The following is a 27,748-nucleotide window of genomic DNA, read 5'->3' on the forward strand; positions in this document are numbered from 1 at the left end:
ATTACACCCAATACAGATGATTGATTTCAGAATCATTACAGGTACATTACATCAATTTGAATTTTACATTCTGCCCGAGGGGGTTTTTCCCTGATTGCAGCCCCTCGGTATACAATGGCAGGAAGGCTCTAAACGGTTGCCTTTCCCCACAGAGCCTTTGCGGCGGCCGCATCCAGCTTCAGTGCATCCCAGAGCACGTAGTCCTGGACCTTGGAATGTGCCAGTCTGCAACACTCGGTCAAGGACAGCTTCTTGCACTGGAAGACCAGCAAGTTTCGGGCAGACCAAAGGGCGTTTTTTACCGAGTTGACGGTCTTCCAGCAGCAGTTGATGTCCGTCTCAGTGTGCGTCCCCGGGAACAGCCCGTAGGGCACAGCATCCTGTGTTAAAGAACTGCTCGGGACGAACCTGGACAGATACCACTGCATCTCTCTCCAGGCCTTCTTTGCAAAGTCACATTCCAGGAGATGGGTGACGGTCTCGTCTCCACCGCAGCCTCCTCGGGGACAGCGCACGGTGGCGCTGAGAGTCCGGGAGTACATCAAAGATCTGACGGGAAGGGCCCTTCTCACCACCAGCCAAGCTAGGACTTGGTGCTTGTTTGAAAGCTCTGGCGATGAGGCGTTCTGCCAAATGACATTGACAGTCTGCTCGGGGAACCAACCGACAGGATCCACCATCTCCTTTTCCCGTAGGGTCTCTAGGACGTTACGTGCGGACCACTTGCTGATTGCCTTGTGGTCGAAGGTGTTTTTCCGCACAAACTTTTCCACGAAGGACAGGTGGGGCGCAACGGTCCAACTGGACAGAGAGTTCCGTGGCAGCGTGGCCAGGCCCATCCTTCTCAACACCGGGGACAGGTAGAACCTCAGCACGTAGTGACACTTCGTGTTTGCGTACCGAGGGTCTACGCACAGCTTGATGCGGCCGCACACAAAGGTGGCCATCAGGATGAGGGCCACGTTGGGCACGCCTTTCTCTGGAGAATTGTACATAGTGTCCCTGCGGACACGGTCCGTTTTCGATCTCCAGGTAAAGTGGAAGATGGCTCGGGTGACTGTCGCGGCGCTGGAACGAGGTATGGGCCAGATACCACTGTGTTAGAATTACGTGGCCTGGTTCCTCTCGCCAGTCTCTAAGTTGGAAGCCAGCTGACCAGACTTCCCTCAGAATCACCTTTGGGTTGTGGCTGGGGCCATGGAATTTGACCTGAGGCTGGCCATTCTCACTGGATTCAAAGGAGCCAGGCCACCAAGTCCAAAACTAGACTGGAGAGACATGTGTTTTTTGTTGTTGTCACAGAAGAGATTGAATCTATTAATAAAAAAATAGTTGACTTCTTTCAAAACCAAATGAGCGAGTTAATAGGGTCTGACTGGGGTGGGGGGGGGGGGGGGGTCTCTGCTAATATATATTAAAAAACACCGTTACAACCAACCTTCAGGATGAGAATCAAAAGTTTAAATAATCAATAATCACCATGGTGATAACGGCAACGGGCCGAGAGATGGGGGAGGGGAGCGAGCGCAGGGTCCTTCATGTCCAATCATCCGCCTGAATGAACGCTAGGCCCTTGATTAATAATTATTTGCGTTGTATTAATTATACAGCTATATATGCCGTCTATTATTTTTTTTTTTACAAAAAAAAAACAAAACAAAAAAAAAAATACACGTCTTTTTGGAAACAAGCCGTCAGGCAGAGCTGCCCCGCCCGCCCGTCCGTCCGCATTGACTGAGGCCCCGGACATGCCAACCAAGCAGAAGCCGCGGAGCGGCAGGACCGAAAGGGTGGGAAGCCCGGGCGCGGCGACCGGCGAGGAGATTGTTCTCAGTCGCACGATGGAGAACGACATCCTCGACTCACTGGAGGATCTGGGGTACGTGGCGCTCGGGCGACGCGACGCCGAGGCAGGGCTTGGGCGCTCGGCCAAGAGATCAGTCGGCGGCCTTCTGGAGACTTCGGCCAGAGTGGGCCCCGGGTTTATTAATTAACGCTGGGGTGTGTTAACGGGAGGTCGTGGTGCTGGTGGTTCCCTGTTGTTCACGACTAACCCCCCCTCCTCCTCCTCACTTTTAAGACGTACGTTTCCTCGCCGCGCTGACATGTGGCAGTGAAGTGGCCTGCCCTTATTATAAATAGCTTGATGACCCGGCCCTCTGCCTGTCTGGTTGGGCCTGGCTCCACGGGCAAGCATTTCGGCTCCTTGCTGCTGCCGCACGTTTCATTGCAACAAGCGCTTCTCGGGGGGCAGGTGTGGTCTTTTTCTGTTTTATTTCACACTCTTGTCGTTTACACAAACCCCCCCCCCCCAAAATATACATTTTAAATGGCCGGTAACTCGTTGTTTCTCAACGTCAGACACCTGATACAATATTGCAGAGGGTGGGCGCTGCCATGTGATTGAAGTTCACATTTAGTGCAATGTTTTGACCCAACTAAGGTTATGTTCAAAATGGCAATACTCAAAGGTGGATTGTAGCTTTCAATATTTTTTGAATAACTTTGAGATATTAATGCTGTCGTTTGTTTATAGTGCCTGTCTTCCTCTAGTATTGCATGCAAACACATATATACATGATAAGGTGCCACACAGAAGGTTGTTACACAAGATAAGGGCTCATGGGATTGGGATTATCATAGGGTTGCAGCATGGAAAGAGACCATTTGGCCCATTGAGTCTGTGCCGGCTCTATGCAAGATCAGTCCAGTTAGTCCCACTCCCCCGCCCTATCCCTGTAGCCCTGCAAATGTTTTCCTTTCAAGTACTTATCCAGTTTCCTTTTGAAGGCCATGATTGAATCTGCCTCCACTACCCCCTTGGGCAGTGCATTCCGGATCCTAACCACTTGCTGTGTATAAAAAAAAATTCTTCATGTTGCTTTTGGTTCTTTTGCCGATCACCTTAAATTTCTTGACCTTTCTGCCAATGGGAACAGTTTCTCTCAATCTACTGTCTACGAGCATACGAATTAAGAGCAGGAACAGGAGTAGGCCATTCGGCCCCTCGAGCCCGCTCTGCCATTAGATAAGATCGTGGCTGATCTGATTGACCTCAACCCTACTTTCCTGTCTACCTACTATAACCTTTGACTGCCTTGTTAATCAGGAATCTCTCCAACTCAGCCTTAAAAAATATTCAATGACCCTGCCTCCACCGCTCTCTGGGGAAGGGAGTTCCACAGACTCACGACCCTCTGAGAGGAAAGAATTTCTCCTCATCTCTGTCTTAAATGGGAGACCCCTTATTTTTAAACTCTGTCCCCTAGTTCTAGTGTCTCCCACAAGTGGAAACATCCTCTCGGCATCTACCCCTTCAAGTCCCCTCAGGATCTTATATGTTTCAGTAAGATCACCTCTCATTCTTCTAAACTCCAGTGTATATGGGCCCAACTTGTGCAACCTTTCCTCATAAGATAACCCCCTCATCCCAGGAATCAGTCGAATGAACTTTCTCTGAACCGTCTCTAAAGCAATTATGTCCTTTCTTAAATAAGGAGACCAAAACTGCACACACTATTCTAGATGTGGTCTCACCAATGCCCTGTATAACTAGCAAAACATCTCTACTTTTATATTCCATTCCCCTTGCAATAAATGACAACATTCCATTCACCTTCCTAATCACTTGCTGTACCTGCGTACTAACTTTTTGTGATTCATGTACTAGGACACCCAGATCTCTGTGTACCTCAGAGTTCTGCAATCTCTCTCCATTTAAATAATATACTGCTTTTCTATTCCTCCTGCCAAAGTAGCCAAGTTCACATTTTCCCACATTGTAGTCCATCTGCCAAATTTTTGCCCACTCACTTAACCTATCTATATCCTTTGCAGACTCCTTATGTCCTCTTCACAACTTACTTTCCTACCTACCTTTGTGTCATCAGCAAATTTAGCAACCATACATTCGGTCCCTTCGTCCAAGTCATTGATATAGATTGTAAATAGTTGAGGCCCGAGCACTGATCCCTGTGGCACTCCACTCGTTACATCTTGCCAACCTGAAAATGACCCATTTATGCCTACTCTCTGTTTCCTGTTAGCTAACCAATCCTTTATCCATGCTAATATGTTACCCCCTACATCATGAGCTCTTATTTTGTGTAGTAGCCTTTGATGTGGCACCTTGTCAAATGCCTTCTGGAAATCCAAGTGCACCACATCCACAGGATCCCCTTTATCCACCTTGCTTGTTACTTCCTCAAAGAACTCTAATAAATTAGCCAAACACGATTTCCCTTTCACAAAGTCGTGTTGACTCTGCCTGATTGCATTGAGGTTTTCTAAGTGCTCTGCTATAACCTCCTTAATAATAGATTCTAGCATTTTCCCTATGACAGCTGTTAAGCTACCTGGCTTGTAGTTTCCTGCTTTCTGATTTCTTGAATAAAGGAGTTACATTTGCTATTTTCCAATCTGATGGGACCCTTCCAGAATCTAGGGAATTTTGGAAAATTAATACCAATGCATCTACTATCTCTGCAGCCACTTCTTTTAAGACCCTAGGATGAAGTCCGTCAGGACCTGGGGACTTGTCAGCTTTTAGTTCCAATAATTTTTTCAGAATCCTTTTCCTGGTGATTGTAAATGTTTTAAGTTCCTCCCTCCCTTTCACCTCTTGATTCACAATTATTTCTGGCATGTTATTTGTATCCTCTACAGTGAATATCTGTTCAATTCATCCGCCATTTCTTTATTCTCCATTATTAATTCCCCAGACTCACTATCTAGAGGACCAACGCTCACTTTACTTATTCTTTTCCTTTTTAAATACCTGGAGGAACTCTTACTATTTGTTTTTATATTTCTAGCTAGCTTTCTCTTGTGCTCTAATTTCTCCCTCATTATTCTATCATTCTTGCTGTTTTTTATATTCTGTCCAATCTTCTGACCTGCCACTAATCTTTGCGGAATTGTATGCTTTTTCTTTCAATTTGATACAATCTTTAACTTCCTTACTAGTCTAGACCCTTCATGATTTTGAATACCTCTATCCAATCTCCTCGCAACCGTCTCTGTTCCAAGGAGAACAACCCCAGCTTCTCCAGTCTATCCACGTAACTAAAATCCCTCATCCCTGGAATGATTCTAGTAAATCTCTTCTGTGCCTTCTCTAAGGCCTTCACATTTTTCCTAAAGTGAGGTGCCCAGAACTGGACACAATACTCCAGTTGGTTCACCAGAATATGTTAGCATGGATAGAGGATTGGTTAACAGACAGAAAACATGGAGTAGGAATAAATGGGTCATTTTCGGGTTAGCAGGCTGTAACTAGTGGGGTGCTGCAAGGTCCAGTGCTTGGGCTTCAGCTATTTACAATCTATATCAATGACTTAGATGAGGGAACCAAGCATAATGTATCCAAGTTTTCTGATGAAGACGCTAGGTGGGAAAGTAAGCTGTGAGGAGGACAAAAAGAGTCTGCAAAGGAATATAGACAGGTTAAGTGAGTGGGCAAGAAGGTGGCAGATAGAGTATAATGTGGGGAAATCTGAGGTTCACTTTGGTAGGAAGAATAGAAGAACAATATTTTTTAAATGCTGAGAAACTATTAAATGTTGGTGTTCAGAGGGATTTGGGTGTCCTTGTACACACAACAAAGTTAACATTCAGGTACAGCAAGCAATTTGGAAGGCAAATGGTATGTTGGCCTTTATTGCAAGGGGGTTGGAGTACAAGAGTAAGGAAGTCTTGCTGCAATTGGACAGGGCTTTGGTGAGACTGCACCTGGAGTACTGTGTACAGTTCTGGTTTCCTTACCTAAGGAAGGATATACTTGCCTTAGAGGGGGTGCAACAAAGGTTCACCAGATTGATTCCTGGGATTAGGGGGTTGTCCTATGAGGAGAGATTGAGTAGAATGGGCCTATACTCTCTGGAGTTTAGAAGAATGAGAGGTGATCTCATTGAAACATGTAAGATTCTGAGAGGGCTTGACAGGGTAGATGCTTATGAGGCTGTTTCCCCTGGCTGGAGAGTCTAGAACTAGGGGGTGTAGTCTTAGGATAAGGGGTTAGCGATTTAAGACTGAGATGAAGAGAAACTTCATCACTCAGAGGGTCGTGAATCTTTAGAATTCTCTACTCCAGAGAGCAGTGGATGCTCAGTCTTTGAGTATGTTCAACACTGAGTTTGATAGATTTTTGGAATCTAAGGGAATCAAGGGATATGGGGATCGGGCGGGTAAGTGGAGTTGAGGCTGAAGATCAACTACGATCTTAAATGAATGGTGGAACAGGCTCGAGGGGCTGTATGGCCTACTCTTGTTATTTCTTATGTTCTTATATAGGATATTCAGTATTGTTAATAGGATATCCAGGTCAGGAAGGGAAACCGACCTGCTCCAGGTTGGAGGTGGCCATGGGATCATCCTCTGTTAACCTAGCTACAATGCATTAAGTAACGATCCAGTGGAACTCTGACGCTTGGAATTAAGGCATATAGTGTGGTCGTGGACTGTTGATGCTATGGACCTCTGGTTGGTCTAAGCGTAATTGCTTGCTACATTGCCTAGCCACCGATTCCATCCCCCTCCCTGGCCACTGTCTCTGGCTGAACCAGACTGTTCGCAACCTCAGGTTTTATTTGACCCTGAGCTGAGCTTCCGACCTCATATCCATCACTAAGGTCGCCTACTTCCACCTCTGTAATATCGCCTGTCTCCACCCCTGTCTCAGCCCATCTGCTGCTGAACCCACATCCATGCTTTTATTACCTCCAGACTCGACTATTCCAATGTTTTCCTGGTCGACCTCCCATCTTCCACCCTTCATAAACTTGAGCTCATCCAAAACTACTGCCCATATCCTAACTCGCATCAACTCACATTCACCTGTCACCCCTGTGCTCGCTGACCTACATTGGCTCCCGGAATACCGGGGCCTCGCTCTTCTCTATTTCTGCAACCTCCTGCTTCCCTGCAAGAACTTTGCCGCCCTCAGATTCTGGCCTGTTGTGCATTCTCGACTTCCTTCGCCCCACCATTGGTGGTCATGCCTTCAGCTCTAGGATATGGAATTCCCTCCCTAAACCTTTCCACCTCTCTCTTCCTGTTCGATGCTCCTTAGAACCTACCTCTTTGACCAAGCTTTGGGTCACCTACCCAAATGTCTCCTTTGGCACGGTGTCAATTCTTTTGTCTGATTATACTCCTATAAAGTGTCTTGAGACGTTAAAGGCGCTATATAAATGCAAGTTATATCGGGGATTAATTACAATAGCTATAAACTAAGATTCAGCAATAGCCTAAACTGAAGGTAAAGTTGAGTGGTTGAGACTTGAGTAATTTATATAGCATTTGTGTTCGCATAAAGTTTCAGCATCTTTAATATGGGATCACAATCTATATATAAAAGTGTTGTGTCTTAGATGCTGTTGCACTTCAAGTGTACTTATGTTCAAAAGAAAAGCAGTCATTTCATGCTGGCTTTTGGCTGGAGCCAGGAATTTATGGTGCATTCACACCCCACAAGTTTAGTGTCAGTGCAAAACTGATGCTAAACTTGGTGTGTGAAGATCTGAACTGGCTCCCAAATGAAACCACCTGGAGGCCTAGAAACTAGATTCAGGTTGTATTTCTATTGTAACTGCCATGTTGGTGTGAAATCACTTCACACTGATACAGTTCTAGTGTAAATGCATCCTTACAAGCACCTGGAGATAAATAAACTTCCCACACTGACAGCAGTTATACTTTATAGCCTTTAAAGGATCAGGTCACCTTACACACAGCTGCACAGTGGCAAAATAAAATATTGTTACATCTCTCCAGTTGCTTTAAAACAGATTTACCATGAGCAATATGTAAGGTATAAAAATCACATGATCTCATTATTTGTTGCCAACTCTACCGATCTACAAAGGACATTTAATGAAGTCTGTCCATTCGATTCAGGGTATCAGCATCAATGTGTAGTTTTAATTAAATCACTGCAAATTGTAATTTATGAACAGTCTGTATTATGTGCTATAACGAATACAAGGAGAGTGCCCTTATTGAGTTCAGATAATGTAAAAGGGCAAAAGGTGAAAGGGCAAAATCATCTGAATCCTGAGTTGAAACAATTGTTGTGTATTTCTAAGTATATTACCCTTTATACTAAGGGATTGGTTTTGTGTAATTTGTAGGGTTTTTTATTGAGAGTTTCATTCATGGTCTTCAGGAGCATGACATAATCACTCTAAGTTTGAGTGATGCTTATATTGATGATTGCTAAGAAATAAGTATGCATCATGATATCCCACGTTGGAAATGGCTACGACAACAACTTGCATTTATATAGTGCCTTTAATGTAGTAAAACATCCCAAGGCATTTCACAGGAGTGTTATCAAACAAAATTTGACATTGAGCTACCTGAGGAGATATTAGGACAGGTTGGCCAAAAAGCTTGGCCAAAGAGGATAGTTTTAAGGAGCGTCTTAAAGGAGAGAGAGGTGGAGATGTTTGGGGAGGGAATTCCAAAGGTTGGGGCCTAGGCAGCTGAAGGCACGGCAGCCAATGGTGGAGCGATTAAAATCGGGGATGCACAGGAGGCCAGAATTGGAGGAACAGTTCTCAGAGGATTGTAGGACTGAAGGAGGTTAGAGATGGGGTGGGGCGAGGCCATGGAGAGATCTGAAAACAAGAATGAGAATTAAAATTGAGGCGTTCCTGGACCGAGAGCCAATATAGGTCAGTGAGCACAGGGGTGATGGGTGAACGGGGCATGGTGCGAGCTAGGATACGGGCAGCAGAGTTTTGGATGAGCTCAGGTTTATGGAGGATGGAAGATGGGAGGCTGGCCAGGAGAGCATTGGAATAATCAAGTCTAGAGGTAACAAAGGTATGGATGAGGGTTTCAGCATCAGCTACCACATTATAAAGAGTAACAAATATTGTGGAGTAATTTCAAAACTGATCTCAAATTAAGCTTTTGTTCTAGTGCTGCCATTAGTGTGAAATTACTTGCACTGTAGGTAAGTGAATTATTTATGGTTTCCTGCACAAGTGAAAGAAATTTGCAATGACTGGCAAAGTGAATGTAACTGTTTTGAACAGTTCACTTATATTAATAATTTACACCAATTAAAATACAAATTAAAACATGAAAATACTACTCACCTGACGAAGGAGGAAAGCTCCGAAAGCTTGTGATTTCAAATAAAGCTGTTGGACTATAACCTGGTGTTGTAAGACTCCTTACATGAGTAATTAGAGGCATACATTTACTAGCAAAAGAACAAAGGGAGGGGTTAGGATAAATCTTTTTGTGCAGCAGGTTGTTAGGATATGGGATGCCCTAGCAGAAACAGTAATGGAAGGTTTTAAAAGGGAAGTGGATAAATATTATGAAAAATAAAATTTAAAAGGCTTTTGGATAAGGACAGGGTTAATGGAACTAAGTGGATAATTCTTTAAGAGCTGGCATGATGGGCTGTATGGCCACTTCCTCTGCTGTCAAATTCTGTGATTCAATCAGCAACCTGTAGGAGTGCATTATCCACAGCAGCTGCTAAATGTCTCCTTGAGGTAAAATTATCACATCTAAAATTATCCAAGTTGTTCAAAAATTGTTCTTTCTGGTATTTTTAAATTGACATTCATCGAGTAAGTACAATGTTACAGTGGTAACATAGCATATATTGTTCCAGTACATAATTAGCTTGATGTTTCAAATTGATTATTTCACTGGTCTCTAATTGTTTTAATTATGTCTTATGGAGATCAGTCCATTCAGATAGCCATAGTAGGTATATATGCCGTTATAGTTTGGGCCTTTTCCCAACACTTTACTGGTGTTCACAGCAAATAGGCTGAAAGTTGCAACTTGATGCATGATGCGAACAGGATAACAGGCCACAGGTCTAACAGCAAGCCTTTTACCAAAGTATGATTTACAGGAAATTACATGGGCTACCCAATGCCTTCTGTCCACTTCGAAAGGAGGAAAAGACCACAGTGTTAATTTATTTGCATGCAGTTTAATTATACAGGAGCAGAAATGCACAGCAAGAGACTATAATACTTGACATACTATATAAACTGTAGAGTTCTGAATTTTTTTAGAAGTCCATTCCATTAACTTTTGCACAGAGCCTCTGATGAAACATAACATGGAGGATTGACATGATGGAACTCCTTTTGCCACCTCAATGTGGAAACAGGCAGTCAAAAAGGTAAATGGAGTTACAGGGAAAACCCATGCCTCTTACAGTTTTTCTGGGTTCCTAAAGTGTGGATTTCTTCTGAAGATCAGAGGTGTTCTCTCAGTCCCGCAAACTAGAATATTTATTTGTACCACCCAAGTAGAGGAGGTCTGAACAGCAATCTCTTGACTGTCCGATAAGTTTCTTGCCCTTTATACCTGGCCACAAAAGAAGCTATTCAGATTGTCTGCTATGAGTCTACATGCACACTGCATTAACATGTCAAAGATGTGGGAATATCCAAACAAACTTGACCTGATTTAGATTCTAATCACAAACCATAGCACATAAATGGTTGGCTACCTCCCCTTGAAACTAAGTTATTTTAGGACAGTTTTGTGTATTTTATTACTCTCCACAAAGGCAAAAGAACTATTAGCAAAACAACTGCACAGTATTTAAATTACATTGACCTGTCTTTTTTTAAAAAGTTTTCCTATTTGAGGCATGCTTCTGTCAGTGAATTAATAAATTGCTTGGCTGTGAAATTGATGTTTATAACCAAAACATCTTCACTGATTCATATTTCTGGTGCTCGTGCAATATGAAGCTTCAGTTTAAAGTTCAGGAATATTGGGATGTTGTGGAGTTTGCGGATTCTTTTGTGTAGAAATGCATAGACAATCGGGATTGAAAGACTTTCTGGAATGTTTATAGAACCTGATTCATTTTACAGATACAAGGGTCCACTACTGGAAGATGATGCTTTGGAGTTGGCAGCAACTGAAGGGGCAGCTTCTCCAGAATATACTAAACTATGTGCCTGGCTTGTAACAGAACTGAAAGCTTTTTACAAATTGGTAGAAAATGTTAATGCAACAACTAGTAAGTACTTTTTGTTATTAAACAGTGGCTAGGTGCATTATCGAAGTGAGATCCTAGAATCGTTACAACACAGAAGGAGGTCATTTGGCCCATCGAGCCTGCGCCAGCTCTTTGTAAGAGCAATCCAGTTGGTCCCATTCTCCTGCTCTTTCCTCTTAGCCCTGCAAATTTTTTCTCTTCACATATTTATCCAGTTCATTTTTGAAAGCCACGATTGAGTCTGCACCCACCATCCTTTCAGGCAGCGCATCCAGATCATAATTACTTGCTGCGTAAAAAAGTTTTTCCTCATGTCGCCTTCGGTTCTTTTGCCAATCACCTTAAATCTGTGTCCTCTGATTCTCGACCCTTCCGCCAATGGGAATAGTTTCTCTTTATTTACTTTATCTAAACCAGTGATGATTTTAAACACTTCTTTCAAATCTTCTCTTAACCTTCTATGGTGTATGGTGACTCAAATCCAGTGTGCACATAAAATAGTCAATATTTGTATATAAATAAGGGAGGAATTTTAATCTAAGTTGCCTGGCTGGACAATAGAAATATATATTCTGGTATCTTGACAAGGGACTGTGCATACTTATGGCTCACTTGTACTGTTATACTTATGTAGTTATAGGTTTGAATGGCTTTCTCTATTCAGTTCAAATTGCTAAATCACACCAAGCTTCAGTTGAGTACTTAATCAGTATTTGGAGGTTAACTCTTTGTATCATTAGTGACAGCTAATTTGCATGAGTCCAGACATTGCCAGAAATGTATGGCTTGTTCCATTCCTTAGAATATATCTTTGGAGAGTTTTTATTTCCATTTAATAAATTTATATAAAAATCTACTTTTTTAAACATCCAAAACAGTATTATAGCAGGCTTATTGTTGGTGGTCTATTTTTCAAAGCTAAATTTTTTCCTGGGTTGATGCTTTTGCACTGTTACCACTCCTTCACTGCCCTCTTGACACTTTGTGGAACAGCATAGTGCCTACAATCTGATATGCTATCCTGTAATTTGTCCAAGAGACATTGCAACCACAATACTTTGACTTAGCTGTATAACTGTTAGTCATCTCTTTACTGGTAGGAAGGAAATCTTGACATTCTATATAGTAAATTGTGTTGTTGGGTGGAATTTTTTCCATTAAAATACAAATGTGTCTCAAGAATCTTAAATATTCTCTGGCTATAAGATTTTAGGTCTGTGTTTTTCTCCCTTAATTTTTTTTATTTAAAAAGCTCTATTCTTTATAGGTCCCACAGAAGCTGAAGAATTTCAGCTAGAGATGAGTGGCTTGCTTGCTGAGATGAATTGTCCCTATTCTGTTCTAACCACTGGAGATGTCACTAAACGCCTTCTCAACAAATATAATTGCCTTTTACTGCTCAGTAAGTTATAGGATAATTTTAATCATTTTCTGATTCATTACTGGACTGTGTTTGACTGTGTTCAGAAATTGTTACAGATGCATTCTCTTCCAAAATTTTTGTGTATGCATGTACATGGATACGGTCGCCTAGTGGTTATGGTTTTGGACTAGCCATCCAGAGGTTATGGATTCAAATGCCACCAAGGAAAGTTGGGAAGTCTGTGATTTGTGGCTGGTACCAGATTAAGTAACCATGAAAGCTGCCGGATTGTCATAAAACCCCAACTGGTTCACTAATGTCCTTCATGGAAGGGAACCTACCTCTGGCCAACATGTGACTCTACTCCCACACTGTCGTTGACTCTTAATGACCAAGGATGGGCAATAAATGCGGCCTTTCCAGCACCACCCACATCCTGAGAACAAATAATAGATGTATTAAACCATACTAATCAGAAGATTGGGGGACTCAAATGTCTGGAGTTGTGTGGGATGTTTAAATATATTAAAATCTACTGTAAAATCCTGTGCATTAGTTGCTTTTATCTAAAAGTCTCATCTGTGAAAATATTGATACAGATGAATATGTCAAGTGGGTGTGAGCTGTGTATACTTGCACTGGAATTGACAGTAGGTTTCTTATTGATGTCAAATGATCAGCAAATCAATAGAGTAGCTGACTTCATTTATAAAGAGTAGTTAACTTTATTTATCTGTAAGGTGGCCATCATTCTTGTCCTGTTCCAATTGATGGATATTGTCTCAGTAGTGTTTGCTATCTGTGCTTTCTGGTATGGTTGAAGACAGTTGCTGAAGAATGAAATGGCACAAGTCAAAATCTCAGAAATTTTTTGCTGTGCCTCTTGGGTCAAATTGTCAGAACCATACACTTTAGAACACATTTTTCAAGTTGCAAACTATAGAAAAGATACCTTTACAGGACAGAATGAGGCCATTTGGTTCTATCTATCTGTTCCGGCTCATTGCTAGAGCGATCTCTGATGCTGCAGAATGTGGGCAATTATTGCTCAAGCACAGAGTTCCTCCGCTGCTGAGATTCAATTTTCTGACACAATGAAAATGTGCTGCCTCTGGATATACTGAGGATTCATGATGGCTCACACATTGCACTCCACATCTGTCTTAGTTTTACATAAGGACCATGGCTGACAATTTCTGCTGCCGGTATCCTATTTCACAGTGTTGAAATCAACTAAACCTGTCATAGACAACTGTGTGGGGATTTTTTTTTAAAATGGCCATTGTAAATAGCGGTTATATTTTGTTGAGGTATAATGCCATGTGTATATTACCCCTCTAATTTTCTGTTCTCTCCAGGAGGCATTGCAATGTGCTGGGGTGCAGTTTCATGAGTGTTGAGTGCCTCCCAGTACCTTCACCGGATGACTACAGACAATGAGTCACAGCAGGCTATGCATGTGCTTTCCAGCTGAAGGTCTTAGACCGCTCCCTAGTCAAGGAGCACTGAGGCAACTTGCAGTGTACCTACTGCTGCCCTGGCTGAGATCAGCTAACTGAGCACAAACTGGGGAACAATTATGGACTGCTTGCTGAAATGGTTTTAACGCTAACAAATAATGTTGTGTACCCACCAGTAATCGAGGACAGGGGAATACAGCATAGTATGGGATATGAGCTAACAGTCAATCAGAATGAACAACACTGGAGGACAAAATTGTCCAAATTGGTTTATGGTGTTCTTTTTTGTCTAGCCTGTATTACATTTTATTTCATTCACAGGTGTGAGGTCAATTGGAAATTTTAAAACTAAGATTGAAAGATCAGCCATAATCTAATTGAATGGCAGTATAGGCTCAATGGGCTGAATAGTCTACTCCTGTTCCTATGTGAGCATCGCTGGAAAGGTCGACATTTATCATTGCCAATCCCTAGTTGCCCTGAGACGGTGGTGTGGCATCTCCTTGAACTGCTTGTAATGGTTTGATACAACCGAGTGTCTTGGTAGGCCACTTCAGAGGGCTGTTAAGAGTCAACCACTGGAGTCACATATAGGCCAGATCCGGTAAGGACAGCAGGTTTCCTTCCCTAAAGGCCATTAGTAAACCAGTTGGGTTTTTATGACAATCCTGCAGTTTTTTGGTCATTTCTACTGATACCAGCTTCTTATTTCTAGATTTTTAAATCTGAATTCAAATTCTCAAACTGCCACATGGAATTCTAACTCATTCTCTGGATTATTAGTCCAGTAAAATAACCACTACACTACCATACCTCTAATGTCATAAATATAATTCCCGAGAAAGAACAAACACACAAAATGGTGAATATTCATGTTATTGCAAAAGATTTCAGTTTGAAATTTTCATGATTTATTCACTTGAATTGTGACTAAACAGGAATACAAGTATAGATTTTGTCTTTCCACTTTTCTGGAGAGAGCATTTTGACCTTCGCCCATTCGTAGTCCATGAATGAAAAATCTAGCCAACACTGTAGACACTTTTAGGGTCATGGAAGAGCTGTGCTGAAATGGAGACCCGTGACCTCAATGCACCACATCTCCCTGTTTACCTTTCTTCCTGCCACCACTCCACAGTGAGGCTGGTTGCTGAGTAAAATGAATTTAATCTGGGATAAAAGCAGGCCTGATGACAGTTCATGGATCCATGAAAATGATCTCTTATGCTATTGGGGTTCCCCGCTTTATATTAGTGTGTGCTCTGAGTGACACTGCTTCAGTTTAAAAGTGCCTTATGGCTGCTGATTACAGGTCTGTCATTGGTGGGAGCAATTTGAAGTGATCAAATGAAAATCTTGTGCAAAAAGCATATTGGTACCAAATGAATGTGTATATCGGCTTTTTCCAAAGCCATGTTGATGCTAAAGAAGCCTAGTGACAACTCAGAATAAATAGAAATGGGTGCATATTTGGGCCAAATGCCATCTATCTGTACTTATCTTTCGAAATTAAGAACTTTTCCAATTCTTCGAAACTTTGGAAGTTCTCCTGAGGCAGCTTAATGAAAGTTTAACACTGATTGCTCAGTTGATTAATTCATTGTCTGGTGTGGTACAGTACTGAAGTATATCAACCGGAAAAGACCTAGGTTTGGTCCCTAGAATTAGCTGATCTCAGCCAGGTGGGTAGCAGTGGGGACACTGTAACTGACCTTGGCATCTTTGGGCTACAGAGGTATTAAAAAAAAAACTAGTCAACAGCTAGCAGTGCACCTGTTTGGATGTTGATTGGGGATGGAATCGGGCTCGACGGGCACGGTCCCTTCTTTCTTTCTTTCTCCAGATCAAATAGCCTTTTGAAGGTCACTCAGAGCACACACTAATGGAGACCAGTTAGCACCCATGGAACTGTACCTGAGCATTAGTCAGTGACCTCAGGAAAGGAAGGAATTGGTGGGAGGGGAATGAAGTTCAAATAATTTCACAGTTCGTCTATCACTTGTGTTCACATTAAAGCTGATCTTTTTTCGTGTAGCTTACCTGATTTCTGAGCTTGAATCGTCACGGATGCTTGGTGTGAACAACCCACCAAAGAAGCAACCAGATGAAACCAGCCAGTCCTTCGTGGAGCTGAAATCCGTATGCATTAGTCTGGGTATGTCCAAGCCCCCAGATAACATCACCATGTTCCAGTTCTTCACTGGGATTGAGAAAAAGGTACACACAAGCTCAAAATTGTCCTATTGTGCAGCATTTAAAACTTGAATTACTCAGCCTGGCTGTTCTCGTTTAAATAGTTATTTTTAAAAATCCATTGATGGAGATTCCGCTTTAGGAAATACATAAATTTTTAAAACAAACAAAAGAGTACAGATCATTTGAGCAGAAGGTTTCTTTTGATCGTGCCTTTTGACTTGGAAACTGAACAACTGTTCGAAGTTTTAACTACTGCTGTAAAATCTAGCAAGAGTTGCACCTTAATTCAAGTTCTATCCAAGTATAAGGGAGCAATTCTAATACTATATTTTATAGTAAATCAGGATTGAGGGAATATTAGATGGCTTCCATGAGTTCACCTTTAAAACATGATTTGTTTATTTCAGAAGAGGAAGTGCAAGGAGGCATTTGGTTGGAGATTTCAGATAATCCTAAAACCCACATTGGATCAAGCTACCTATTAAAATTAGAAAACTGCATTTCTTGTTTCAAATAGATTATTGACTGACACTGTTTCACTGCATTGTACCTTATTCTCAGGTGTCCACCACACAATTGGGTGTATAACTTCTACATCCCAATACTCATTTGTGTGTGGGAGACTTTCCAATCAACAAATGAAAATCAAATTGCTTTAAAACACGAATTTTAAAAATACAAGAAGCATTGATTAAACTTTGCTTTGGAATAGAATTGCTTAAATGCCGAGCACTTTTGTTAATATAACCGCTAGTAACAGTAGGATTTGTTGCATTTTCAGCTGGTACCTAGTTGGGGGTTTTTAACTGTTGATGGTAATTCCTGGAACCTTTAAAGTACACAGAATTGTGCACAAAACCCCAGTGGGAAAGTCAGTGTGTTTTAAACACTTCAATTACATCACAGTTCAGCCTTCTAAACTTAAGGGAATACAAGCCAAGTTAATGCAACTGCTTCTCATAATTTAACCCTCAGCCCAACCATCTTCAGCTGCTTTATCAAAGACCTTCCCTCAGTTATGTGGTCAGCAATGGGGGTGTACACTTGACGATTCTACAGCGGGACCTGGACAACACTCTAATGAGTGGCTTACCACCTAATCCCTTAATGCTACTCTACCATTTGCAAGGCTCAAGTCAGGAGTGATAGAATACTGACCACTGGCCTAGATGGGTGCAGCCATTAACACTCTTACGGTCAACACCATCCAGGACAGAGCAGTTTGCTAGATTTTTGCCCCCATCACTCAATATCCATCCCCTCTATCACATGGATACTGTGGCTGCAGTATGTGCTATCTATAGGGTGCACTACAGCAACTCGCCAAACTTCGTCAGCACTTCCCAGCCCTGCGACCTCTACCACCGAGAAGAACAAGAGCAGCAGTGTCATGGGATCACCATCTCCAAGCCACGTGCCGTCCTGACTTTGGCATGTATCTCTGTCCCTTCATCATTGCTGGCTCAATATCTTGGAATTCCCTACTTAATACCATTGTGGGAGAACCCTCAATATCAGGAGTGCGATGGTTCAAGAAGAGAGCCCATCACCACCTTCTCATAGCAACTAAGAATGGGTAATAAATTCAGCTGTGCCTACGTCCCAAGAAATAAAAGAAAAGGATGCCATTTATGGAGGAGAGTAAAGCACTTTGAAGGGGAGGGGATAGTTGGTATGTTTTATTAGGTTGTGCATTAGCAATATGGTGGCTGCCATTATTCGCAAGATTTGCATGCAAGAGTGATCTTAAAACCCTGGTTCCATCACTGAGGTCAGAGCATTTGAGCTGAACAGCAGGTAGCTAGAGAAATTTGGAACTGGGCTCCCATAAAGGACAGGTCCTGGGCAGAGCTGATATCAGCATTTTCTGGTTTTATTTATATTACAAAGCAGCCCAACATCTGAAAAACCTTTTGGGTAGGAGTGTTCATCAAGGAATGGGTTCTGCACTGGCTGTGACTAGGATTTTTATTTCCCCCATTTGAGGAAATTGGTTTTGCAAGGAGATGTAAGACAACTGGAATTCATATAGCACCTTCATCAAGAAATTGTTTTCCTGGAAAAATAAGCTCCAGGATCCTTTCTGGTCTGGAAGATTTAGAGAATCCAAAAAATTCTTAGAACATGTCTGTCTGTAGCAGAATGCCCCTACTGATGCTGCAAAACTACAGAGGAGGCTGCTACAGGTTGTATAAACAAGGATTCATCAGTGTTAATAATTTAGAAACAATGTTGAAAACTTTTTTAGGTTCTCCCACACTTCTGTAGTAAAAAAGGAGGAGCTGGAATCTTGGGACTGCCTGTACTGCAGTTAACTTCTTCCACCCATCGGCTTCCTTCCCTGACCCATCTGCAGTCCCTTTTGTAAGCAAATTTTTTTTGCTATTGTAAAATATATAATTTTTTGAACTTTTTATTTTGTTTAAAACCTTATTTTGGACATTTGAAATTTCAGTTACTGAGGAGTAAATGGCAGACATTTTTTTTGTGTAAAGTGTCGAGTGATTCAATTGGTACAACTAGGCCCAATTATCTTCAGCTACTTCATCAATAACCTTCCCTCCATCATAAGGTCAGAATTGGGGCTGTTAGCTGATGATTGCATAATGTTGAGCACCAGTTGCAATCCCTCAGACAATGAAGCAGTCCATGCCCGCGTGCAGCAAGACCTAGACAACACCTAGGCTTGGATTGGTAAGTGGCGAGTAACATTCGTGCCACACAAGTATCAGGCAATGACCATCTCCAACAAGAGAGAACCTGAAGGGGGAGGCGTGTGGGGGGAAGACAGCTGCAAAAATAAAGACTCTTACAGTCTGATACTGCTCCACATAGGGCCATCTAGGCTGGAGACTGACCTGAGGAATCACAAATATAAGTAGGCAACAGCACTGCCTATGTTATGTTAGGGACTTGAGAGGTAAGTAAAATCAATAGAAGCATGACAAAAATAAGTGTGATTGAGATAATCTAAGGCAACTATAACTGACAGAAAAAAGTGATGTTTTACAAGATGTAGGAGTTGCACAAAAGAATGTGTGCATAGAAGCAAACTCTAATACCCTATTTACAAATCAACTGTGATGTTGAACAGGGTTAGTCAGGAGAGTGTGATGGGCTAAGTGTAATAAGGATAAATGTGAAATTTGCAGGAAGTAATGAGCAAGAATGCTTCATTCATATACAGTACATCATGTAAGAATGTAATATACTAATGCATCAGTTCTCCACATAACCTTGGTTCATGTGGCACTGATTGAAGAAAAGTAGGTAGTTCTTATCCTTAAACCAATAGCACTAATAATGGAACCTCATTGTGGAACAAAGCATTGTTCCCATAAGTAGTTTAATATAATTCTGAAATGAATTAAATAAAAATAGCAGCCAGTCAATTGAATGGGCTTTCCCCAAAATGTATTAAATTAAAAATATAAATTAAATAAGTAAAAGCAGGAATTGGGTCAGCTTTAATCCAGTGGGTGTCCCATGTTTATTAATTAAACAGTAAAGCCGCCTTCGCCCCTTCAGAGTAAATATAAAATGCTGTCAGGAGCAGACCATGCTTCCTGACAATTTACTGTTTATTTAATAAATCTGGGTTAAAGTGTAAATTGATAGGACCTGGTGGTATTTCCTGCATATTAAATAAGAGGAGTCAGTATAAAATGCCATTTGGAGTGGCATGTTTATTAAATAAAAACTGAAGCATGAAAAGCAGTTGGGAGCATGTCTCACATCCTGCAAGTAAATTAAATAAAAGCTGCCTTTTCATCATCTGTGGGTCGGCAGCTGATAAACACTCAAATAAAGAAGGAACTAAAACTTGGTTTAACATCAAAGAGTGCAGGCGAATTAATTAATTGTGTTGGTCCAGAGCAGGTAAACATGCGGCTGCCAGCCTTGCCATAACCCTTAATCCGTCTCTGCCCAGAAATTCTAATTGTCTCTTAAAACCACTTGTATAATTTCAATCGCCTTCTCTAGTAATGTATTCAAGAACTATTACCCTGTTTTTTTGTGGAAAACCGCTCTGCCTGACATTCATTCTTATTCTTAACTTTCTCATTTTTAACTTGTTCCCTTTTATTATTATTTGAACCCTTCACCGCTGTGAACCATCAGTTTTCAGAAAACTTAGCTCTGTGGTGGGCGATTTCACAGTTTAGATTGCTTTTTCGTGTTTAACAGTTCTGAAATGGCTGTTTATAATTTGACCTTACAGAAAAGGTGAAAAATACACCTTTTAAGTTACATTGGTCTAAATTTTGTCAACTTTAATAACTATTGATTTTTAGTTTAAATATATTTTTCTTTTTCAGCTTAAAGAATCTATGTCAAAGGTGCCCCCAAGTCATGTGGGAAAACCTCTGGTGAAAAAAGCACTTGGGCCAGTTCACTGGGTGAGTAATGGGCCTATTAATCGTTTGTGACACTGGTGATTGGAATGAATTATGGCCATTTTCAATATGGATTAGATGTTTAGTCCTTTTGTTCATAAATAGTATTGAATAGATATTATCTAACCTCTTAAGGTGTTGAACAATACCTTTCTTCAGACTTCCAAAGAAACTTCTGGAGCACTTGTGCTGAATCCTGTTTTCAGCCATGTTATTTGAAAATACCAATCTCAAATCATATTTTTGCAACCTAATTAACCACTAAACAGATGGATTTTCTTCCTTGTCATTTTCAGAAAACATGAACATAATATTTTATATAGCTTTCTTGCACACTTTTTTTAGTGTTAAGGAAAATGATGGAATAATTTACTAAAGTACTTCAATGTTGTTTAGTATCTGTTCAGCTGAAAGTATCCCCAATATATTCCAATTTATTGATAAAATTGGCTGAAAAGTATCATTCAGTTTCAGTTGACAGAATAATTAAGAATATTCGTGACATGATGGTGATATACTCCTAGGAGTGAAGTGTTGGGGAAGGAGAGCTAGAAAAGTAGTTGGTAGTTTTTAAAATGTGGGACTGTAATGTAAAAATTATCAGGTTATTAAATAACCATACTGTTTTTCCAAACTGAGGACTGGTAACTCATTCGTGCATGTACTCATTTTCAAGAAAATACTTTTGTTTTTTTGGTGGATGGAAATAATATTTTCAAATGCAGCCTAGAAAAAGCAGCAAAAATGACATCGACAATCAAGACAACAACCACATAACTTAACTGGGAACTATGTCGCCCAATGGGTTAGCATGTTCTTCCTTCTTCTTGAGACCTGGATTCAAATCCAGCCCAGACTGATGGCTTTCTCTGCTGCCTGCAAGGAGCCAATGTGATGTGGGTTTGGGCACTAATAGGCATGGACACACAGCACAAAACTGCCTCTATAATCGGTACTATATTGGCAGTCTAGCTTTGGGCTGAATGGATGGTTGGTATGGGTAAAGTTATTATCAACCTGTAGCACATGCCCAGCTGAATTGATGCAGAAATACATTATTGGGGCACAGAGATTGACACTGCAGCTGGCTGCCTCTGCTTCATAATACTTGGGGAATGAGAACTGGGACACTGTTACCATTTAACATATGTTCTCAAAAAAAAAAAAAAAAATTGATATTGGAGCACCAGGCCTTTGCATTAGAATAATGATGGTTGGTTCAGTCTCCCAACCAATTGGACCCTGATCTGACATACTGCTGTGGAGAGGTAACAAGTGAAGGCTGGCTGCTTGGTAATAGTTGTGCCATACTGATATACCTCTCCCCTTGGTGGCTAATTTCAAAACTGCGTTAATGGAGGCCCAGGAAAAAAGTTGCCATTTTAGCCACAGGTGTGGAATCATCCAATGCAGAAAAATTAAAGACTGAATACCACTTTGTTTTTCTTAAAAAAAAAAAGGATTTTGTTTTCCCCCCTTGCTCCTTAATTGCCATGTACAAATGAATGTATCATTATACCTTGGGGTGGGGGGTCATGGTTTATTCCACATAGTTTTGTTGGCCAACTAGCCTGCTTCCCTGTGTATAATAACTTGTTCTGAAGTCCAGCTGGGTTCCTTTATCTCATGGTTTCGTGCTTGAACACTACTCTGGGTTATTTGCATACAAAATCTTGAATTTTATTTGTCATTTCACTTTTTTGGAGAGTAAAGCAAGTTGCTTCTGGATTTCCAAAACGAATTGAAAAGGAAGCGATGGGGCTGGGCCACAGTTTTCTCTTCAGTGTAGCTGTATTGGTATTTCCAAACAAAGAATTAATCTTCTGTTTACTTTATAGGAAAAATTAGAAGCCATCAATCAAATCCTGGTGAATGAATATGAAGTTCGACGAAAGATGTTGCTGAAGCGTATGGATGTAACCATCCAATCGTTTGGGTGGTCTGACAGAGCTAAGGTATTGCATTTATAGCAAAATCCTGTGCTGATTTCCTCTCTATTCCAAAGCAAGTTGCTCTTCCTAAGAAAATTATTTCCCAAGAAGATTTTAAATTCAGAAAAAAACTGCTCTTCTGCAATTTTGAAATATTAACAAATGTATGCTAGTGTATAAAGTGCAAATGTTAAGCAACCTCGCTGCAGGAAAAAAATCCCTTATTCTGGTGCTAATGGGAATTTTTACCCAATTTTGACAAGGATCCTGGGTACTTATACTATCTAATGCTCAAGGTACTTCCATTCTTGAAAGAAAAAATGACTCTTTCTAGTATTGGCCTTTTGTTTATTAGGCTTGTTGTCTTAAACTGGTTAAGCTTTGGGAAATGAAGAAAACCTCAACCCATAGGCCAGAATTGGTTGACAAAATAACGGTGAGGCTAATGGCGCTCACTGTTATTTGTGCACAAGTGGTGCAGCAACTTCAGGCGAGGGGCACATGCGTGGTTAAATGCAGAAATCCAGAAGGTTCTGTCCGAGATGTGCCGTTCCGCCGCTAGCTTCGCAAAAACGGCATCTTGCAGTCTGCCTCATCCTTGAAATACCTTGATTGGCGTGAAGTTGCTGTATTTACGCGATAGATACAAACTAAACTCGCCACAGAAAATTAAGTCTTGTACAAGTGTGGAGTCTCATTCCTTTGGGTTTTAATTGTTTAGAGATTTTAAAAATGTAATATTTTTAATTTTTTTTACTTTTCTGTCTTTTTCTCTCTTTATTTCTCCTTCTGTACCTGATTTGACATTGAATTCACCCACTCTAATTTACGTTTCCTTCTCTGTGCTTGTGCTGTTAATTTCACAATCCTCAAATCTGATTAGTTAAGGAGATACACGGTTCACTCGGGTCCCAGATGCCCAGTTTCCCTCGCTGTGACATTATCAGCTCGCACTTTCACCAACTTGCCATGCAAAAAATTTAAAAACCTAAACGTGCAAGGGCAAGTCGAACTAATGACACGCAGTTATATGCCCTGCCACAACAAATTATGGCTCATTATATCTTTCAAAGCTCCAAAAAAGGATTTTCGGAGCTGCCCAGAGCAATGTCCCTGTAATTTTTCCCCTCTTTCTCCCTATGGTGTAGTGGCTGTCTTCTGCTTAATACATTTGTATGGTTATGGTAAGAATGGTGAACATGGACCTACTAGCTACCAATTGTGTTGTAGCATGTTAAAGATGCAACCATTGTAATACCCCAATTTTTACTCTTTTTTTTTTCTCATTCAAAGTACCCTCCATTTATAGTGAAAAGGCTGCTTTTTATTTTACCAACATCAATTTCCATACCTGCGGATAACATGTCATGTCAGCCATCCTCCCTGCTCAGCCACTGCATTATACCACTAAAGGGAATTTAACCCGTGTCCTCCAAAGTAAGGACCATGACTTTGGACCAGTCTGAGAGCTGATTAGAGTAGTGGGACCCTAAGAAACCATGCTACTACTTGAATATGCAGAGAATTTGGGGCTAATTTCTATGCCTGTAAATTTCAAAATTGTGTCCAGCAATTTTTACAACTAATACTGATTTGATTTCTCCTTTCCACAGAGCCAGACTGAAAAATTGGCCAAAATCTACCAGCCCAAGCGTGCATCTTTGAGTTCAAAAAGCACCATTTGTGTTGCACACCTGCTAGCTGCTCGAGAGGACCTGTCCAAGATTATGCGAACCAGCAGTGGCTCCATCCGAGAGAAGTCTGCCTGTGCAGTTAATAAGGTAAAATAACGTTGCATCCCCAAAGTTATCGAACTGCTAATGGTGTTGCTGCACCCTAACTATAGGTGTAGTTATCAGTTTGAACTTCAGTTTCAATGGTTTGATCTCTCAGGCAGGTAAGTAGAGCAGTAGTTAGTATCAGAGGCTGTGATTTTGCAGGTTGAGTTTGTATTTATACAGCAGCTTACGAAAATGCCCCTGAACACTTCCTGCAGTGAATTGCTTTGAAGTCACTCAATGCAGACAAACGTGGCACTCTCTCTGCTCCCTAATGTCCCACAAACTGCTCGCAATGAGATGAATGACCAGGTACATCTGGTTTGCTTTTTTTTTGGTGGTATTGGTTAAGGGAGTACTTTTGGCCCACACTGCAGGAGAACTACTTACTCTTTTAGAATAATGCTATGGGCTCTTTAGAATCTACCCAATTATGACCACAGTTTTAGTACCTCTGACAATGCAGCTATCCCTTAGTTCTGCAATGGAGTGTAAGCCAATTTTAACCGGCAAATGTGATAATTCAGCAAAAAATAGCTCACTACAATTAATATTTGTCCCCAACAAGTTTTTTTTAAAACCAATGCTAGAATGCAATAAAGAATTACTTGCAGCTGACTGTCTCTTTTGCTCACATTCCTTAAGTTAAATTTTTATACCTCCTATTTATATTTTTAATTTATCTTAGCTATTTGAATTTTATTTTGTCTCCTGGAAATGTGAACTGTTTTGTTTAATCATTGTATTATTTGAAATTTGAAATTACGAATGACAGAAATATAACTAATATTGTTTAAAGATTTTTAATCTCCAGTAACCTTTTTTCCTTGGTTTCATCATTTTGTAGGTACTTATGGGAAGAGTGCCAGACAGAGGTGGCAGACCAAATGAAATTGAGCCCCCTCCACCAGAGATGCCACCATGGCAGAAGAGACCAGACAATGTCCAGTCTAGTGGAGGTCGAGGAGGAGGAGGAGGAGGAGGAAGAGGTGGATATGACCAAGGCTCGTACGGAGGAGGTGGAAGAGGCGGATATGATCAAGGCGGGCGAGGTGGGGGCCGTGGTGGATATGATAGGACAGAACAAGGAGGACGTGGAGGAGGCAGAGGAAAAGTTCAAGGCGGATGGTCAGATGGAAGTGGCGGTCATCAAGATTCTAGCTACCAAGGGGGGCATGGTGGCTACCATGGTGGTAGCTACCAAGGTGGTGGTGGTGGTGGTGGCTATCAAGGAGGTAGCTACCATGGAGGTGGTGGCAGCTATCAAGGGGGTGGCTATCAAGGAGGTGGTTACCAAGGACATCAAGACAACAGATATCAGGATGGCGGCCATGATCAGGGTGGAGGACGAGTTGCAGGACGAGGAGGTCGTGGCCGTGGGGGTCGTGGAGGGCGTGGGGGACAAGGTGGTGGGTGGGTCAACAGAGGTGGACTAAGCTACAACCAGGGAGGACAGTTTGAGCAGTATTTCCAGCAAGGAGGCCAACAGTATAATGCATCTGGTTTCTATCAAGGTAGGCAGTATTCTAGCTAATAGCTTGATAGTCTTGAATATTGGCTTCTTCCTACAAGAGGCACAGGCTCAGCCATATACTAGATACCAACTGTCGAATGCCACTAAAATCCGATACCTTGTGTTGAATCAGCAGCGTTGCAGGTTTGTTTTCTAAACAATGGGAATGCAGAAATGCCTTTCTTCCAGCAGGAGTGAAAGCTTGTGATTCTAGATCTTTCTCTTCTTACCTCCTATCCCCACTCCTCTCAAAATGGGTTTTAGACTTGAAACTGTACTTGAAGCGCAGCAAAAAAAGTAAGAGTTTTGCTTTTCTGCATGTGTAAATGCCACTGGCACGGTAAAAACTCTGTTAATCGAAAGTGCACTACAGACCGAGCATATGAGCCCAAACTGAGCCTGGAGACCCCTTTCTATTAGCTGATGCTTTCAACAAAAACATTTGCAGAGCTTCTGTTTCTCTTGTATTCTAGAGATTAAGCCACATGGTAGTTCTTGCTGGCTAGTAATTGTACATAAATGTAAACTTCACGAGCAGAGTGAATGATGGTGTGAAGCTGTGTGAGAGGTGAGCAATAAAGTATCTGTATGCTGTTTTACTGTTTGGAATCGTTGAGTTTTTGTTGAACTCAGTTTACAGGTGATAAGAGAAACCCTTTGAGTACCGAAAGAGGATTTCAACACCAACATTTTAAAAAAAATATATATATATATGCGTGTGTGTGCGTGTATGTTTGTGTTTTTGCCCAAACACTGAATTGAGAAATTGTGTTTGGGTGACACCCATGGTTCTTTACATATTTCTAATTTATGTTTATTGGAGGTTTACTGTATGTCATCCCTTTTGCAAATGTGTGGAATTTGAAAGCTGCAAAGGACATTCAGCACAGAAAGGGCTAATGTGTAGGTTTGACTAATTCAGCCTTAAATTATGATGCACAATGCCTATAATTCTACAGACAAGCATGAACATTGGCCAAGCATGACTGACTGTAAAACACTCACTGTTTTTGTTCCCTTTGAAATACTGGCATGGGCCAGTTCATATATGGCACACACTTCACTATTTGGAAGTTGAGTCAGTTACTGAATGGGGAATATTAACCCATGGTCAAAGAGCTGGAAATAAAAGTAAATGTGAAACAAGTTATCCTATATACACATTTTTGTGTTGTGATTTCAGCAATGATCTCTCTCCAGTTTGAGCAGAAGTATCAGTTGATATGTTTCCGTTTCCTGTTGACTCTTTATTGACCCACAACCATTGCCGTCACTGTGACCCACGTTGAGCAGCCAGTGCTAGTGACATTGTATTTGTTCTGGATAGATTACAGTTACAGGAATTAGAAGATCTGAAAATTATCTTGTGTTTGTGTGCACACAGAAAAGACATTTTATACTGCTGGGTGGAGTTTTTGCGGATTGTTTGCCATTTTTTGCGCCCTAGAGTTCACTCTTGTAATCTGTCAGTAACGGCTCTTGACCAACACAAGAGCTGGTGACAAAATGGTGCCTGTTGTAGACTGGAAGTACTTTTGATTTGCTCCCATTTTCAGTTACTGTGACTCATTATGAAGGAGATCTTTAGTGACTGTTTGTCTCTTGCTCATCAAAAGGTTGACTTTGGCTAAAACTGCTGTTTAAGTCCCACAGGCTTATCTGTAGGGACCAAAAGAAATTCAGACTGCAATTGTTAAAGTGCGCGCAAAGTGTTGTTTGTCAACCATTAGAATCATCTTTTGTTTGTCTTTCATTGTATGTAATGTAAAGTGCTTTTTTTTAAAAAAAGCTTATTATTTAAATAGAGAATTTAACACTATTTTGTCCAAAGCAGTGGGGAAAATTATAAGCTGCTAAGGATACTTAAATAAGCAGTATATATATTGTACTTGTACTTTGTTTTAAAAGGGCTTATAAATCTAAACTACATTCAAGTCTAAAGATCATCTGTTTAGACTCGAGCTATTTTTTAGGGATTGACCCAGTCTTTTGACCCAATGGGCAGTGAGATTGTGCTCGGCTGATCCAACGTAACTGCTTCTCTAATGCAGTGGAACCTAATGTAGATCTAATCTAATGTAGAACAGACAATTGAATAAACATTTTTTGTTATTTAA

At 41.1% G+C, this 27,748-nt stretch overlaps 1 protein-coding gene across 2 annotated transcripts; it reads left to right on the forward strand.

The window, feature by feature from the left end:
* The first annotated feature begins 1,708 nt into the window (after positions 1–1,708).
* fam98a (family with sequence similarity 98 member A) lies at positions 1,709–27,748 on the forward strand. 2 transcript variants are annotated; one of them, XM_067988678.1, is made up of 9 exons: positions 1,795–1,879; positions 10,077–10,159; positions 10,866–11,014; positions 12,261–12,395; positions 15,852–16,033; positions 20,332–20,412; positions 22,248–22,364; positions 23,954–24,121; positions 24,966–27,748. In XM_067988678.1, exons 2-9 carry the CDS (start codon positions 10,110–10,112, stop codon positions 25,650–25,652), a joined length of 1,569 nt encoding a protein of 522 aa, XP_067844779.1. In that variant the 5' UTR covers positions 1,795–1,879; positions 10,077–10,109; the 3' UTR covers positions 25,653–27,748. The 2 variants fall into 2 exon arrangements, with proteins under 2 accessions (XP_067844778.1, XP_067844779.1); XM_067988677.1 differs by lacking the exon at positions 10,077–10,159 and having other exon boundaries at positions 1,709–1,879.

The sequence above is a fragment of the Heptranchias perlo genome, chromosome 8 (genome assembly GCF_035084215.1).
Source record: "Heptranchias perlo isolate sHepPer1 chromosome 8, sHepPer1.hap1, whole genome shotgun sequence".
NCBI classification, from domain to species: Eukaryota; Metazoa; Chordata; class Chondrichthyes; order Hexanchiformes; family Hexanchidae; genus Heptranchias; species Heptranchias perlo.

Coding starts and splice junctions, on each gene's coding strand:
- fam98a (XM_067988677.1), top strand. CDS start 1,749: ATGCCAACCAAGCAGAAGCCGCGGAGCGGCAGGACCGAAAGGGTGGGA. Junction 11,015..12,260: donor AAATGTTAATGCAACAACTA/GTAAGTACTTTT, acceptor TATTCTTTATAG/GTCCCACAGAAGCTGAAGAA. Junction 16,034..20,331: donor TCACTGGGATTGAGAAAAAG/GTACACACAAGC, acceptor TTTCTTTTTCAG/CTTAAAGAATCTATGTCAAA.